This window comes from Salvelinus namaycush, chromosome 3, assembly GCF_016432855.1.
Source record: "Salvelinus namaycush isolate Seneca chromosome 3, SaNama_1.0, whole genome shotgun sequence".
Taxonomy (NCBI): domain Eukaryota; kingdom Metazoa; phylum Chordata; class Actinopteri; order Salmoniformes; family Salmonidae; genus Salvelinus; species Salvelinus namaycush.
This window is the reverse complement of record NC_052309.1, coordinates 71691180-71708405: the sequence shown is the minus strand read 5'-3', so window position 1 is coordinate 71708405 and position 17226 is coordinate 71691180. Positions and strand designations below refer to the sequence as shown.

General features: G+C 45.1%; 1 protein-coding gene across 1 annotated transcript in view; it reads left to right on the top strand.

Moving 5' to 3' along the window:
- The window catches only part of LOC120037053 (dedicator of cytokinesis protein 7-like), a 46839-nt gene extending 32393 nt beyond the window's left edge, over positions 1-14446 (top strand). The window contains exons 30-46 of the mRNA XM_038983272.1: positions 269-417; positions 803-985; positions 1127-1253; positions 1351-1432; positions 1596-1827; positions 2072-2224; positions 2600-2859; positions 3310-3502; positions 3596-3739; positions 3980-4126; positions 10343-10468; positions 10626-10715; positions 10932-11168; positions 11350-11493; positions 11589-11695; positions 11827-12027; positions 12990-14446. Coding sequence (XP_038839200.1) covers positions 269-417; positions 803-985; positions 1127-1253; positions 1351-1432; positions 1596-1827; positions 2072-2224; positions 2600-2859; positions 3310-3502; positions 3596-3739; positions 3980-4126; positions 10343-10468; positions 10626-10715; positions 10932-11168; positions 11350-11493; positions 11589-11695; positions 11827-12027; positions 12990-13032 — 2618 coding nt within the window. The 3' untranslated portion in view covers positions 13033-14446. The remainder of the gene's footprint in view (positions 1-268; positions 418-802; positions 986-1126; positions 1254-1350; positions 1433-1595; positions 1828-2071; positions 2225-2599; positions 2860-3309; positions 3503-3595; positions 3740-3979; positions 4127-10342; positions 10469-10625; positions 10716-10931; positions 11169-11349; positions 11494-11588; positions 11696-11826; positions 12028-12989) is intronic.
- The last annotated feature ends 2780 nt before the right edge of the window (positions 14447-17226 follow it).

Sequence of the window (17226 nt, the reverse complement as noted above, 5' to 3'; positions counted from 1 at the left end):
GTTTTGGGGCTTAGTTGTGGTCAATTTTCAGTGTACAAATTATTCTAATTATGTTCCGGCCCCCCAACCATCCGCTCTGACAAAAATCGTCCCACGGCCTAATCTAGTTGGCTACCCCTGCTGTAGGTTAACCAGTATCATCTTCCTCTTCTCTGACCATGTGGCGTTGTGTTTAAACCCTGATTGGAGGTGGGAGATTTCATGCTAGCTAGTTATTCCGGCTTAGGTTGATAGAATCAGCAGTATGTTTTGTTCCTATGCTTGTCAGACACTTCTCAAGCCCGGGGCCGCCACGCCCCCGCTATGCAAGACGAGGGGGACCCAGACAACGGAACCATCAGTCAGTCTGTCGCCATGGCGATCGCTGGCTCCCCGCTGCCGCATGCCAAAGCCCCCAACTTCACCATGCCCACGGTGGTGAGTAGTGAGACACCATCAGCCCCCCTCTGCTGTGTGGAGCTTAATGCCTCAGGCTTTCATATCTCAGGCATTTTTAGTAACCCTGGTAACGATTGAACTTATTATCCCCCTCCCTCTGTTATTGAGATCCTTTGTAGTACACTTCCACACTAAGGTACAGTACCAGCATGGGGCAAATCCACAACACCAGAGGGGGTACAGCATGCCTCCATCTAATGACAGCCTCCATACTGAACTACCCCTCACTACCTGTAGATGGCTCACTGCTCATGAGCTCCTCTGACACTCTTTCTCATCCACATAGTTTGGAACGTGACATAGTTTGGAACGTGACATCAGGACAAACTCCTAGCCCTAATGTAGGCGTTCATCTCTCTCCCAGGCTGGTCGTCAGTGCAGCTCTCTGTCGGCAGAGTGCAGTAGGACTCTGCTGGTGTCTTTCCTGTGGGTTCTGAAGAACGCAGACGCTGCTCTGCTGGAGAGCTGGGTGTCAGACCTCTCTGTGCTGCAGATCAACAGGCTGCTAGACCTGCTGCACCTCTCGGTGTCCTGCTTCGAGTACAAGGTAGGCACCACTTCTGTCCCCCCTCACTGATCAGACCGCTGTACCTCTCGTCCTTCACGTGTTACCCCTGTTGGACTCTCAGACCTGAATACCTCCTATTATAGCTGTTCTGACTGTTCCATCTCTGATTGGTTGTCCCAGGGGAAGAAGGCTCTGGAGCGTATCAACAGCCTGACGTTTAAGAAGTCTCAGGACATGAAGGCTCGTCTAGAGGAGGCCATACTGGGAACCATCGGAGCCCGACAGGAGATGGTCCGTCGCTGCAGAGGTACCAGCACCGGATGGGCCATCGTAGTTTGAGATTTTCTACATGCAATGTTCCTTTGTGGTTGTTACAAGTGTCCGTATGTTTTGTTTTGGTTCAGAGCGGAGTCCATATGGCAATGAGAATGTCAGATGGAGGAAGAACGTCACTCACTGGAGACAGAACACAGACAGAGTCGACAAGTAGGTCCCCGCCATATGCACAGATGAATGCCGAGGTAGACCAATGACTTGATAGAACTTGTCATCAACGGTCTGTGTTCAGTATTTGTGTAGGCACGTTGTTTAGTGACGTTTGTACGGATTTGTGTGTGTCTGAGAGATTGTAAACCCTGTTTCGTTGCAGAACCAAGGCGGAGACGGAGCAGGAGTCCGTGGTGGATGGAAACCTGGCCACTGAAGCCTCTCTGGTCGTCCTGGACACGCTGGAGATCATAGTGAAGACGGTGCTGGCGTCGGAGCTGAAGGAGAGTGTTTTGGGCGGAGTGTTGAGAGTCCTCCTCCACAGCATGGCAGGGAGTCAGAGTGCCCTCTTCCTGCAGCACTGCTTCACTACACAGAGGGGACTGGTCTTCAAGGTGTGTGTGTGTGTGTGTGTGTGTGTGTGTGTGTGTGTGTGTGTGTGTGTGTGTGTGTGTGTGTGTGTGTGTGTGTGTGTGTGTGTGTGTGTGTGTGTGTGTGTGTGTGTGTGTGTGTGTGTGTGTGTGTGTGTGTGTGTGTGTGTGTGTGTGTTTGCGCTTGCGCCCGTATGTTAGTTACACACACAAAGTTACATGTCTTCGTGTGTGTGTGGATTAAGTGTTGTGTGTCCTGTGTGTGTAGTTCCCAGAGATGCTGTTTGAGGAGGACACAGAGCTGTGTGCTGACCTGTGTCTGCGTCTGCTCCGCCACTGCAGCAGCAGTGTGGGCTCTGTCCGGAGTCAAGCCTCCGCCTCCCTCTACCTGCTGATGAGGCAGAACTTTGAGATCGGCAACGTGAGTCTCACTCATACAGAAGCTTGTCATAGCCTGGAAAGACAAACTGCATTCACACTCCGTTTACCTGTTTTGAAGTGAAACAATCGTGATATGAAGCGTGAATTCAGTTTGAATTTCCAGGCTAAGATCTTCCCACAATAATACAAATCAAATGCAGTATTTTTGTCCTATGCACAGGATACAGGTGGTGTATACGTTATAATGAAATGCTTACTTGCAGGTTCACCTGTCAACAATGCAACAACAATAAGAATAGAAGTAAAGATGGTTCCAGTTCAGTCTCAACACCATCAACTGACATGTTGTGGAATTCTGTATTGGTCACATCCCTTCTGTAGTCTTGAGTATTGACTCATCCTCCCTCTGGTGTAGAACTTTGCCCGGGTGAAGATGCAGGTCACCATGTCCCTGTCCTCCCTGGTGGGGACATCTCAGAACTTCAACGAGGAGCACCTCCGACGTTCCCTAAAAACCATCCTGACCTACGCAGAGGAGGACCTGGAGCTACGGGACTCCCCGTTCCCAGAACAGGTCCAGGATCTGGTCTTCAATCTGCACATGATTCTGACTGACACAGTCAAGATGAAGGAGCACCAGCAGGACCCTGAGATGCTCATTGATCTCATGTACAGGTATTACACACACAGCAGCTGTCTCATCGACACAACCACTTCCTCTCAAACACATTCACATCCACACACATTCACATCCACAAACTGAGTAAAGAGAAATCCATTGGGAAAGGGGGATACCAAGTCACTTTTACAACTGAATGCCTTCAACTGAAATGTGTCTTCCGCCATTTAACCCAATCCCTCTGAAGCAGAGAGGTGCGGGGGGCTGCCTTAATCGACATCCACGTCTTCGGCGCCCGGGGGACAGTGGGTTAACTGCCTTGCTCAGGGGCATAACGACAGATTTTTACCTTGTCAGCTCGGGGATTTGATTCAGCAACCTTTCGGGTTACTGGCCCAGCGCTCTAACCACTAGGCTACCTGCCGCCTCGGCTTGGATTGCATTAGCTATGTACCGCCTTGATTTTCTGTCTTTCTCCCTTCCCACCTCCTTTCTCCCCCCCTCAGGATTGCTAAGGGCTACCAGAACTCCCCTGACCTGCGCCTGACGTGGCTGCAGAACATGGCGGGGAAGCACTCGGAGAGAGGGAACCACGCGGAGGCAGCCCACTGCCTGGTGCACAGCGCCGCCCTGGTGGCAGAGTACCTCAACATGCTGGAGGACTGCCGCTACCTGCCCATTGGCTGTGTCACCTTCCAGGTCAGTAGTGTGTGTGTTTTCGTGTCCATTATAGTATACCTCAAAACCTTAGCTGAGTCTTTTCCTGACTGCTATGTCCCTTAACTGCTGTAGCACATCTCGTCTAATGTTCTGGAGGAGTCAGCGGTGTCTGATGACATCCTGTCCCCGGAGGAGGAGGGTATCTGTGCGGGGAAGTACTTCAGCGAGTTGGGGCTGGTGGGGCTGCTGGAGCAAGCTGCAACCTCCTTCCACATGGTATTACTCAGATCTTCTTTGCATTGAGATTTCCTTAAATATGTGATGAATAACTTTTGAATCTCTCTCTTTGAGTGGGCGCCCTACACAACATCAGATTGTCTTACCACCTAGTAAATAGTTAGAGCTGTATGTCACATAGAGAAAGCCAGGTTTTTGTCATGTATATATGAGTTGTAGTATGCTGTAGGCAGACTTCTCACTGTCCTCTCACTGTTTCATACTGTATCTCCCCTGCAGGCTTCCATGTATGAGGCCATCAACGAGGTGTATAAGATCCTACTCCCAGTCCACGAGGCCAACAGAGACTTCAAGAAGCTGGCTACTGTCCATGGAAAGTTGCAGGACACCTTTAACAAAATCTACAACCAGAGTTCTGGATGGGAGGTAAAGTAAATTTAAATATGATGTTTGTTTGTGTAACTTAACGGACATTGAGTTTATTTAATCAATAAGGCACGCGGGGGTGTGGTATATGGCCGATATACAGTTGAAGTCGAAAGTTTACATACACCTTAGCCAAATACATTTAAACTCAGTTTTTCACAATTCCTGACATTTAATCCTAGTAAACATTCCCTGTTTTAAGTCAGTTAGGATCACCACTTTATTTTAAGAATGTGAAATGTCAGAAGTAGAGAGAGTGATTCATTTCAGCTTTTATTTATTTCATCACATTCTCAGTGGGTCAGAAGTTTACATGCATTCAATTAGTATTTGGTAGCTTTGCTTTTAAGTTGTTTAACTTGGGTCAAACGTTTTGGGTAGCCTTCCACAAGCTTCCCATAATAAGTTGGGTGAATTTTGTCCCATTCCTCCTGACAGAGCTGGTTTAACTGAGTCAGGTTTGTAGGCCTCCTTGCTCACACACACTTCTTCAGTTCTTCCAACAAATGTTCTATGGGATTGAGGTCAGGGCTTTGTGATGGCCACTCCAATACCTTGACTTTGTTGTCCTTAAGCCATTTTGCCACAACGTTGGAAGTATGCTTGGGGTCATTGTCCATTTGGAAGACCCATTTGCGACCAAGCTTTAATAACTTCCTGAATGATGTCTTGAGATGTTGCTTCAATATATCCACATAATGTTCCTTCCTCATGATGCCTTCTATTTTGTGAAGTGCACCAGTCCCTCCTGCAGCAAAGCACCCCCACAACATGATGCTGCCACCCCCGTGCTTCACGGTTGGGATGGTGTTCTTCGGCTTGCAAGCCTCCCCCTTTTTCCTCCAAACATAACGATGGACATTATGGCCAAACAGTTCTATTTTTGTTCATCGGACCAGAGCACATTTCTCCAAAAAGTACGATCTTTGTCCCCATGTGCAGTTGCAAACCGTAGTCTGGCTTTTTTATGGCGGTTTTGGAGCAGTGGCTTCTTTCTTGCTGAGCGGCCTTTCAGGTTATGTCGATATAGGACTCGTTTTACTGTGGATATAGATACCTTTTGTTCCGGTTTCCTCCAGCATCTTCACAAGGTCCTTTGCTGTTGTTCTGGGATTGATTAGCACTTTTCGCACTAAAGTACGTTCATCTCTAGGAGACAGAAAGCGTCTCCTTCCTGAGCGGTATGACGGCTGCGTGATCCGATGGTGTTTATACTTGCGTACTATTGTTTGTACAGATGAACGTGGTACCTTCAAGTGTTTGGAAATTGCTCCCAAGGATGAGGTCAAAAAACAATATCTGAGGTGTTGGCTGATTTCTTTTGATTTTCCCATGATATCAAGCAAAGAGGCACTGAGTTTGAAGGTAGGCCTTGAAATATATCCACAGGTACACCTCCAATTGACTCAAATGATGTAAATTAGCATATCAGAAGCTTCTTAAGCCATGACATAATTTTCTGGAATTGTCCATGCTGTTTAAAGGCACAGTCAACTTAGTGTACAGTCGTGGCCAAAAGTTTTGAGAATGACACAAATATTAATTTTCACAAAGTCTGCTGCCTCAGTTTGTATGATGGCAATTTGCATATACTCCAGAATGTTATGAAGAGTGATCAGATGAATTGCAATTAATTGCAAAGTCCCTCTTTACCATGCAAATGAACTGAATCCCCCCCCCCAAAAAAATCCACTGCTTTTCAGCCCTGCCACAAAAGGACCAGCTGACATCATGTCAGTGATTCTCTCGTTAACACAGGTGTGAGTGTTGACGAGGACAAGGCTGGAGATCACTTTGTTATGCTGATTGAGTTCAAATAACAGACTGGAAGCTACAAAAAGAGGGAGGGTGGTGCTTGGAATCATTGTTCTTCCTCTGTCAACCATGGTTACCTGCAAGGAAACATGTGCCATCATCATTGCTTTGCACAAAAAGGGCTTCACGGGCAAGGATATTGCTGCCAGCAAGATTGCACCTAAATCAACCATTTATCGCATCATCAAGAACTTCAAGGAGAGTGGTTCAATTGTTGTGAAGAAGGCTTCAGGGCGCCCAAGAAAGTCCAGCAAGTGCCAGGACCGTCTCCTAAAGTTGATTCAGCTGCGGGATCGGGGCACCACCAGTACACAGAGCTTTCTCAGGAATGGCAGCAGGCAGGTGTGAGTGCATCTGCACGCACAGTGAGGCGAAGACTTTTGGAGGATGGCCTGGTGTCAAGAAGGGCAGCAAAGAAGCCACTTCTCTCCAGGAAAAACATCAGGGACAGACTGATATTCTGCGAAAGGTACATGGATTGGACTGCTGAGGACTGGGGTAAAGTCATTTTCTCTGATGAATCCCCTTTCCGATTGTTTTGGGGCATCTGGAAAAAAGCTTGTCTGGAGAAGACAAGGTGAGCGCTACCATCAGTCCTGTGTCATGCCAACAGTAAAGCATCCTGAGACCGTTCATGTGTGGGGTTGCTTCTCAGCCAAGGGAGTGGGCTCACTGACAATTTTGCCTAAGAACACAGTCATGAATAAAGAATGGTACCAACACATCCTCCGAGAGCAACTTCTCCCAAGCATCCAGGAACAGTTTGTTGACGAACAATGCCTTTTCCAGCATGATAGAGCACCTTGCCATAAGGCAAAAGTGATAACTAAGTGGCTCGGGGAACAAAACATTGATATTTTGGGTCCATGGCCAGGTAACTCCCCAGACCTTAATCCCATTGAGAACCTGTGGTAAATCCTCAAGAGGCGGGTGGACAAACAAAAACCCACAAATTCTGACAAACTTCAAGCATTGATTATGCAAGAATGGGCTGCCATCAGTTAGGATGTGGCCCAGAAGTTAATTGACAGCTTGCCAGGGCGAATTGCAGAGGTCTTGAAAAAGAAGGGTCAGCACTGCAAATATTGACTCTTTGCATCAACTTCATGTAATTGTCAATAAAAGCCTTTGACACTTATGAAATGCTTGTAATTATACGTCAGTATTCCATAGTAACATCTGACAAAAATATCTAAAGACACTGAAGCAGCAAACTTTGTAGAAAATAATATTTGTGTCATTCTCAAAACTTTTGTCCACAACTGTATGTAGCCTTCTGACCCACTGGAATTGTGATACAGTGAAATAATCTGTTTGTAAACAATTGTTTGAAAAATTACTTCTTTCATGCACAAAGTAGATGTCCTAACTGACTTGCCAAAACTATAGTTTGTTAACAAGAAATTTGTGGAGTGGTTGAAAAACGAGTTTTCATGACTCCAACCTAAGTGTATGTAAACTTCCGACTTCAACTGTACCACGGCTAAGGGCTGTTCTTAGGCACGACGCAAAGCAGAGTGCCTAGGTACAGCCCTTAGCTGTGGTATATTGGCCATATACCACTAACTCCGAGATGCCTTATTGCTATAATAATCTGGTTACCAACGTAATTAAAGCAGTAAAAATAAATGTTTTGTCATACCCATGCTTTACGGTCTGATATACCACGGCTGTCAGCCAATCAGCATTCAGGGCTCAAACCACCCAGTTTATAAATGCATTTAAACAATAATATTTGATTTCTCTTTCCCGTGGTTTCCCTGCCTTTCCTGTCCTTTCTGGATGATGTTTCCTAACTGGTAAGTGAAATGTTATAAAACTCTCCTCAACACTTATTCAAACCACAGTATTGCATTCACACTTTCACACACTTAACCAATACATAGTTGTGTAAAACAGTTGCACAAGATTGACTGGCTCCAACTCTCTGGGGTGTATTTACTGGTTGCTGTGGTAGCATATGGTTTCAATGTTTTAACTAGGGCTCTAAATTTAAAAATGTCATTGTTAGCACGGATGTTGCCAACTTAAAAAATGTAGGAGCAGCAGAAAATATTTATTTTTTAATTTTTTATTGAGATACAGACTATATGAATTCTATCTACTTCTGAAGCACATGTTGTGCCCTAGAAATTAATATGTAACCCTTTAAATATGTTTAGTATTCTTTTTTTTTAAATTTCACACAAATACTTTTCATTGAATTTAAAAAGTCATTTGTGGTATTTTAGGTTTCTACATTGTGTAAAAGCACTTTTCCGATTGAGATGCATTGCATTGAAAATTGTACACCGTCTCTTTAAGTGTCAAGTTTGATGAGAACATGCAAGACATTTCGGTGATATGGGTTAGAAACAAGCAGTTGTTGCTGTATTACTGGTGCAAGCATGAGGCTAATGAATATGTGCTTGGGAACAATGCTACAGCAAAGCCTTATCATTACAAAAATGATTATTGAAAAAATGATCCGATTTAAAAAAAATATATATAATACAGTTCCTTCAGAAAGTATTCAGACCCCTTCACTTTTTCCACATTTTGTTAAGTTACAACCTTGTTCTAAAATGGATTAAATAAATAAAAATCCTCATCAATCTACACACAATACCCCATAATGACAAAGCGAAAACTGTTTTTTTAGAAATGTTTGCTAATTTCTACAAAATAAAAAACAGATGCCTTATTCACATAAGCATTCAAACCATTTGCTATGAGACTTGAAATTGAGCTCAGATGCATCCTGTGTCTATTGATCATCCTTGATGTTTCTACAACTTGATTGGAGTCCACCTGTGGTAAATTCAATTGATTGAACATGTTTTGGAAAGGCACACACCTGTCTATGTAAGGTCCCACAGTTGACAGTGCATGTCAGAGCAAAAACCAAGCCGGGAGGTCAAAGGAATTGTCTGTAGAGCTCCGAGACAGGATTGTGTCAAGGCACAGATCTGGGGAAGGGTACCAAAACAGTTCTGCAGCATTGAAGGTCCCCAAGAACACAGTGTCCTCCATCAATCTTAAATGGAAGAAGTTTGGAAACACCAAGACTCTTCCTAGAGCTGGTCGCCCGGCCAAACTGAGCAATCGGGGTAGAAGGGCCTTGGTCAAGGAGGTGACCAAGAACCCGATGGTCACTCTCACAGATCTCCAGAGTTCCTCTGTGGAGATGGGAGAACCTTCCAGAAGGACACCCATCTCTGCAGCACGCCACTTTATTGTAGAGTGGCCAGATGGAAGCCACTCCTCAGTAAAAGCCACATGACAGCCCGCTTGGAGTTTGCGGAAAGGCACCTGAAGACTCTGACCATGAGAAACAAGATTCTCTGGTCTGATGAAACCAAGATTGAACTCTTTGGCACCATCTCTACGGTGAAGCATGGTGGTGGCAGCATCATGCCATGGGGATTTTTCAGCTGCAGGGACTGGGGAGACTATGATCGAGGGAAAGATGAACAGAGCAAAGTACAGAGAGCTCCTTGATGAAAACCTGCTCCAGAGCGTTCAGGACCTTAGACTGGGGTGAAGGTTCACCTTCCAACAGGACGACGACCCTAAGCACACAGCTAAGACAACGCAGGAGTGGCTTCGGGACAAGTCTCAATGTCCTTGAGTGGCCCGGACTTGAACCTGATCAAACATTTCTGGAGAGACCTGAAAATAACTGTGCTGCGACGCTCCCCATCCAAACTGACAGAGCTTGAGGGGATCTGCAGAGAAGAATGAGATCAACTCCCCTAATACAGCTGTGCCAAGCTTGTAGCGTCATACCCAAGAAGTCTCAAGGCTGTAATCGCTGCCAAAGGTCCTTCAACAAAGTACTGAGTAAAGGGTCTGAATACTTATGTAAATGTCATATTTCCATATATATTTTTTAAAATAATTTAGCAACAATTTCTAAAACCCTTTTTTTGCTTTGTCATTATGGGGTGTTGTATGTAGAGTTATGAGGGGGGGGGGGACAATTTAATACATTTTAGAATAAGGCTGTAATGTAACAAAATGGGGAAAAAGTCAAGGGGTCTGAATACTTTACGAAGGCACTCCCAAATTAAAACGCCAAGTCGCACAGCAAAATATGTTGTCGCGTATGGTGGCACTTTAGAGCCCTGGTTGTAACATGTCAATTTAGGACAACTTAGACCAATGTAACTTGTAAATTTAGGACAACTTAGACCAATGTAACTTGTAAATTTAGGACAACTTAGACCAAATTAACATGTCAATTTAGGACAACTTAGGACAACTTAGACCAAATTAACATGTCAATTTAGGACAACTTAGACCAATGTAACATGTCAATTTAGGACAACTTAGACTAAGTGACTCTGAAAGTAATCTCTGTATTCTGTTTTCCTATTCTCCCCCCTCTCGGTCTTCCATGCCCCTCTCTATAGTGTGTAGAGGATGTTTGGGACCTACTTCCGGGTGGGCTTCTACGGCTGTCGCTTTGGGGACCTGGATGAGCAGGAGTTTGTGTACAAGGAGCCCTCTATCACCAAGCTGGCTGAGATCTCCTACAGACTAGAGGTACGGTCTCAGGAGAATGACGAGGAGGATGTTAATAATCATTTATATAGCACCCAAAGACATCAGTGATCCTTTCTGTAACTCACTGGATCATTGCAGAGTTGTGTGTTATAAGCTGATACCAGTCTTTTGAAAAATCTCTCTACATCTTGTTCAGGAGTTCTATGCTGAGCGGTTTGGAGATGATGTGGTGGAGATTATCAAGGACTCCAACCATGTGGACAAGAACAAGCTGGACCCCAATAAGGTAAAAGGCCCAAAGTCTCAGAAAGAGAAATGACTCAAGGTTTGTGTTGCAGTTTTTAAATGGGGATGTGAGGAATGACCCATAGTACTGATCTATGTGTTGTATATCTGTGCGGTTCTCAGGCCTACCTCCAGTGCTTATATATGTGTTGTATATCTATGTCTGTCAGGCCTACCTCCAGTGCTTATATATGTGTTGTATATCTATGTCTGTCAGGCCTACCTCCAGATCACCTACGTGGAGCCCTTCTTTGACACGTACGAGCTGAAGGAGAGGATCACCTACTTCGACAAGAACTACAACCTGCGCACCTTCATGTACTGCACCCCCTTCACCCTGGACGGGCGCGCCCACGGGGACCTGCACGAGCAGTACAAACGCAAGTCCATCCTCACCACGTCCCACGCTTTCCCCTACATCAAGACACGCATCAACGTCATCCACAAAGAGGAGGTGGGTGTATACATGTATGACTGTAGTGTGAAACATGGTGAGCACTGTGAACAGTGAAATTATTTATATTTAGCAGTGTTTTTCCAAGTGCTCATAGAGCTTTACAGTACATAACACTAGCTTAATCCACTAGCAGAGAAGCAGTGCTCATGATCATGTCGCTTTCTCCTCTCCTCTCCAGATCATCCTGGTGCCCATGGAGGTGGCTATAGAGGACATGCAGAAGAAGACCCAGGAGCTGGCCTTCGCTACCCACCAGGAGCCTGCCGACGCCAAGATGCTGCAGATGGTGCTGCAGGGCTCCGTGGGCACCACTGTCAACCAGGTACTGTGTGTTGTGTAATATCCCTTTGTGTGTTTGACATGCTGGAGCGTGTACGTAACTGTCTCTCTCGCTGTCGCGCTCGTTCTTGCGTGCAGGGCCCTCTGGAGGTGGCCCAGGTCTTTCTCTCTGACATTCCTGATGACCCCAAGCTGTACCGTCATCACAACAAACTACGCCTCTGCTTTAAAGACTTCAATAAGAGGTGTTGACACCTTACAAAGTCTGTACATGGACTATACAGTCTGACACGCATGCACACACACACACATTTCAATAACCCAGTGAACAGACTTTGACTGTGTGTGTGTGTGTGTGTTCATTCCTCTCCTGCAGGTGTGAGGATGCCCTGAGGAAGAACAAGACTCTGATTGGTCCAGACCAGAAAGAGTACCACAAGGAAATGGAGAGGAACTACAATAAGCTGAAAGAGTCTCTTGGACCGCTCATCACCCGCAAGATCCCCCAGCTCTACAGGACAGAACACCAGCTCTACAGGACACTGCCGGCTGCAGGGCTTCAGTCTGCTACACAAAGGTTACAAATCAAATCTTATGGGTCACGTGCACATATTTAGCAGATGTTATTGCGGGTGTATCGAAAGGCTTGTGTTTCTAGCTCCAACCGTGCAGTAGTATCTAACAATTCACAACGATACATACCAATCTAAAAGTAAAAGAATGGAATGAAGAAATATGTAAATATTAGGACGAGCAATGTCGGAGTGGCATTGACTAAAATACAGTAGAATAGAATACTGTATATACATATGAAATGAGTAAAGCAGTATGTAAACATTATTAAAGTGACCAGTGATTCCATGTCTATGTACAAGAAACTGGATTCACACACTTATGAACATGCATGGACACACACACTCATAATACACAGACATAACACACACACACACACACACACACACACACACACACACACACACACACACACACACACACACACACACACACACACAATATGAGCGCATCCAGCTCTGCAGAGCACTGACATCTACAGCCTACACAATAGTAACTCGACACCGTCTTAACACACACACAGATGCAAACACACACGCTGTGAGCTAATCCATTTAAACACCCCACTGCCAGCCTCTGCTTTGAAAAACACCGTAGTAACTCGACACTTTACATACTCGTAGTCACACAAACATGCATCACGCCCCACTGAGTACCGCTAGTAGGACCCCTTCATCCACACACAATGCAGCTGCTGCTTCAATCATCTCAGCAGATCTGGTTTGGAAAGTGTCAGCACATTGTTGGTTGGTTTCTGACTGGGTGTTTTTGGAGCCAGCTGCGTGTCTTATGTGAGGGCTGGAGGATTTCTAATCCCAGCCAGATATAGCACAGCCACACCTGCCAGAACACAAAATGACATACACCTTACCAGCAATTAAGAGGCTCCTTCATCCACACATTGCAAAACCCTCGTCCAGATAGCAACATTTTAATCTGTCTTTTGGTCTTTTTATGTCTTCACAGAAATTCCTTCAGTAGGTCCAGTCTCCGCCGGGGGGACTGTTGAAGCACAGCAGACCTCGTCAACAGAAAAGAAACATACTTTTGATTTCAACTGGTCTGTCTGTCTTCCCCCACCCCAACAGTCTATCCTCAACACTCACACCATCCTCCTCCATCTCCCTAGCTTGTTATTCCAAACCCCCCCAATGTCAGGCCATACCACCTCTCTCCCGCCTCACTCACTCGTTTCTTGTCTTCCTCTCCTGCTCTGCTCCACCCCCCCCCCCATTCTCTCTCTCTCTCACACTCCTATAGGAAAAGCTCCCTCTGTTTATACTGGAAGTTTATCTGCACTGTAAACAGTCATTTGGACCATCTCTCTCTTTCTCCTGGGCATTTACATAGACCAGCTTTCAGGAGGAGTCTCTCTGCATTGAGGAGGACCCAAAATGATGCTTCTCCCTCACTGTTCATCTCCGCTCTGTTTAATTGTAGCTTTTCCTGAACGGGAGAACCCAAAACAGCTCCTAGGCGCTTCCCTAATTGTGTGTTTGTTTTGGGCCGTGTTTGAATGTGTGCGCTTGGAAGTTTGTGTTTGAGTGTGTGTCTTGCCCCGACTGCACAGGATATAGGCTTCTTTCCATTTGCTTGTGTATGTGTCATGTTTGCTGTGGAAGGGCCTGGGTGGTTACACTGTGTGGTTTAGCAGGCCTGTTCCCTGTGTTTCGTGGCCTTAGTGAATTTGTGTGTGATTATTTTGGTGGGGGACCAGTTGCTGCCAGACGTAGTCATTAAATGTTCCCAGGGAGTCGTTCTGTAACCAACGATCCTCATACCAAATAACTGACATTCTTTCACTACTGACTTCTCCCTTTCATACACCCTGTATCAGGACAGGAATTCATTATGAAGAAGTATGACATTTTGATCATTAGAGGCCCATCTGCTCTAGATGAACATACAATGGACACATTGTAGGTTGGAGAGATGTGGCTTTGGGAAGAGAGGGAGCCTTACAAATGGTTTCTGACACTGTGAAATTTTATTTTTACTGCACTGACCAAAAACACTGTCGCATCACTGATGTTCACATGGTAAGCACTGTCAGACAGGCAGTGACATTCACTCTCTCTCTATCTCTCTCTCTCTCCCTCACTCACTCTGTGCTGACAAACACTCCACATGTTCTGGAATGAATCTTCAACCCTGTGGTTGGTGGAAACATATAATGTAGGTCTTTTTATCTACTGTATTGGACTGTGTCTCCTTTATTGTATTGCACTATACTGTATTCACACTGCCGCACCTACGTACCAACGTCTGTAACTACTGTATTTCCTCTGTTTATTGTATTTTCACGAGGCTTGTCTAAAACTGCATTTTTACCGGGTCAGGAAAAAGGAAAACTTTTTTATTTATTCACTCTTTTTTTGTTTTTTTGTACTGCTCTGTATTAAAATGTTATTTCAATCTTAACAGTATGCTTTTATCAGTGCTGATTTAATATACAATGTTTTGGGAAAGTATTCAGCAGACCCCTTGACTTTTTCCACCTTTTGTTACGTTACAGCCTTGTTCTAAAATAGATTACATTTTTTCCCTCATTAACCTACACACAATACCTCATAATGACAAAGAAAAAAATTGTTTTTAGAAATTGTTGCAAATTTATCAAAAAAAACAAAAACTGAAATATTACATTTACATACAGTGGGGCAAAAAAGTATTTAGTCAGCCACCAATTGTGCAAGTTCTCCCACTTAAAAAGATGAGAGAGGCCTGTAATTTTCATCATAGGTACACTTCAACTATGACAGACAAAATGAGAAAAAAAAATCCAGAAAATCACATTGTAGGATTTTTAATGAATTTATTTGCAAATTATGGTGGAAAATAAGTATTTGGTCAATAACAAAAGTTTCTCAATACTTTGTTATATACCCTTTGTTGGCAATGACAGAGGTCAAACGTTTTCTGTAAGTCTTCACAAGGTTTTCACACACTGTTGCTGGTATTTTGGCCCATTCCTCCATGCAGATCTCCTCTAGAGCAGTGATGTTTTGGGGCTGTTGCTGGGCAACACGGACTTTCAACTCCCTCCAAAGATTTTCTATGGGGAGACTGGAGACTGGCTAGGCCACTCCAGGACCTTGAAATGCTTCTTACGAAGCCACTCCTTCGTTGCCCGGGCAGTGTGTTTGGGATCATTGTCATGCTGAAAGACCCAGCCACGTTTCATCTTCAATGCCCTTGCTGATGGAAGGAGGTTTTCACTCAAAATCTCAAGATACATGGCCCCATTCATTCTTTCCTTTACACGGATCAGTCGTCCTGGTCCCTTTGCAGAAAAACAGCCCCAAAGCATGATGTTTCCACCCCCATGCTTCACAGTAGGTATGGTGTTCTTTGGATGCAACTCCGCATTCTTTGTCCTCCAAACACGACGAGTTGAGTTTTTACCAAAAAGTTCTATTTTGGTTTCATCTGACCATATGACATTCTCCCAATCTTCTTCTGGATCATCCAAATGCTCTCTAGCAAACTTCAGACGGGCCTGGACATGTAGTGGCTTAAGCAGGGGGACACGTCTGGCACTGCAGGATTTGAGTCCCTGGCGGCGTAGTGTGTTACTGATGGTAGGCTTTGTTACTTTGGTCCCAGCTCTCTGCAGGTCATTCACTAGGTCCCCCCGTGTGGTTCTGGGATTCTTGTGATCATTTTGACCCCACGGGGTGAGATCTTGCGTGGAGCCCCAGATCGAGGGAGATTATCAGTGGTCTTGTATGTCTTCCATTTCCTAATAATTGCTCCCACAGTTGATTTCTTCAAACCAAGCTGCTTACCTATTACAGATTCAGTCTTCCCAGCCTGGTGCAGGTCTACAATTTTGTTTCTGGTGTCCTTTGACAGCTCTTTGGTCTTGGCCATAGTGGAGTTTGGAGTGTGACTGTTTGAGGTTGTGGACAGGTGTCTTTTATACTGATAACAAGTTCAAACAGGTGCCATTAATACAGGTAACGAGTGGAGGACAGAGGAGCCTCTTAAAGAAGAAGTTACAGGTCTGTGAGAGCCAGAAATCTTGCTTGTTTGTAGGTGACCAAATACTTATTTTCCACCATAATTTGCAAATAAATTCAATAAAAATCCTACAATGTGATTTTCTGGATTTTTTTTCTTCTCATTTTGTCTGTCATAGTTGAAGTGTACCTATGATGAAAATTACAGGCCTCATCTTTTTAAGTGGGAGAACTTGCACAATTGGTGGCTGACTAAATACTTTTTTGCCCCACTGTAAGTATTCAGACCCTTTACTCAGTTTTTGTTGAGGCACCTTTGGCAGCAATTACAGCCTTGAGTCTTCTTGGGTATGACGGTACAAGCTTGGCACACCTGTATTTGGGGAGTTTCTCCCATTTCTTCTATGCAGATCCTCTCCAGCTGTGTCAGTTTGGATGGGGGGCGTTGCTGCACAGCGATTGTCGTGTCTCTCCAGAGATGTTAGATCGGGTTCAAATCCTAGCTCTGGCTGGGCCACTCAAGGACATTGAGACTTGTCCCGTAGCCACTCTTGCGTTGTCCTGTTGAAAGGTGAACCCTCGCCTCAGTCTGAGGTCCTGATGCTCTGAAGCAGGTTTTCATCAAGGATCTCTCTGTACTTTACTCCGTTCATCTTTCCCTCAATCCTGACTAGTCTCCCAGTCCCTGCCACTGAAAAACATCCCACAGCATGATGCTGCCACCACCATGCTTCCCCGTAGGGATGGTGCCAGGTTTCCTCCAGACGTGACGCTTGATATTCAGGCTAAAGAGTTCAATCTTGGTTTCATCAAACCAGAGCATCTTGTTTCCCATGGTCTGAGAGTCTAGGTGCCATTTGGCAAACTCCAAGCAGGCTGTCAAGTGTCTTTTACTGAGGAGTGGCTTCCTTCTCGCCACTTTACCACAAAGGCCTGATTAGTGGAGTGCTGCAGAGATGGTTGTCCTTCTGGAAGGTTCCCCTATCTCGACAGAGGAACTCTGGAGGTCTGTCAGTGACCATCGGGTTCTTGGTAACCTCCCCGACCAAGGCCCTTCTCCCCCGATTGCTCAGTTTTGCCTTGGTGGTTACAAACTTCTTCCATTTAAGAATGATGGAGATCACTGTGTTCTTGGGGACATTCAATGCTGCGGACATTTTTGTACCCTTCCCCAGATCTGTGCCTCGACACAATCCTCTCTCGGAGCTCTACGGACAATTCCTTTGACCTCATGGCATGGT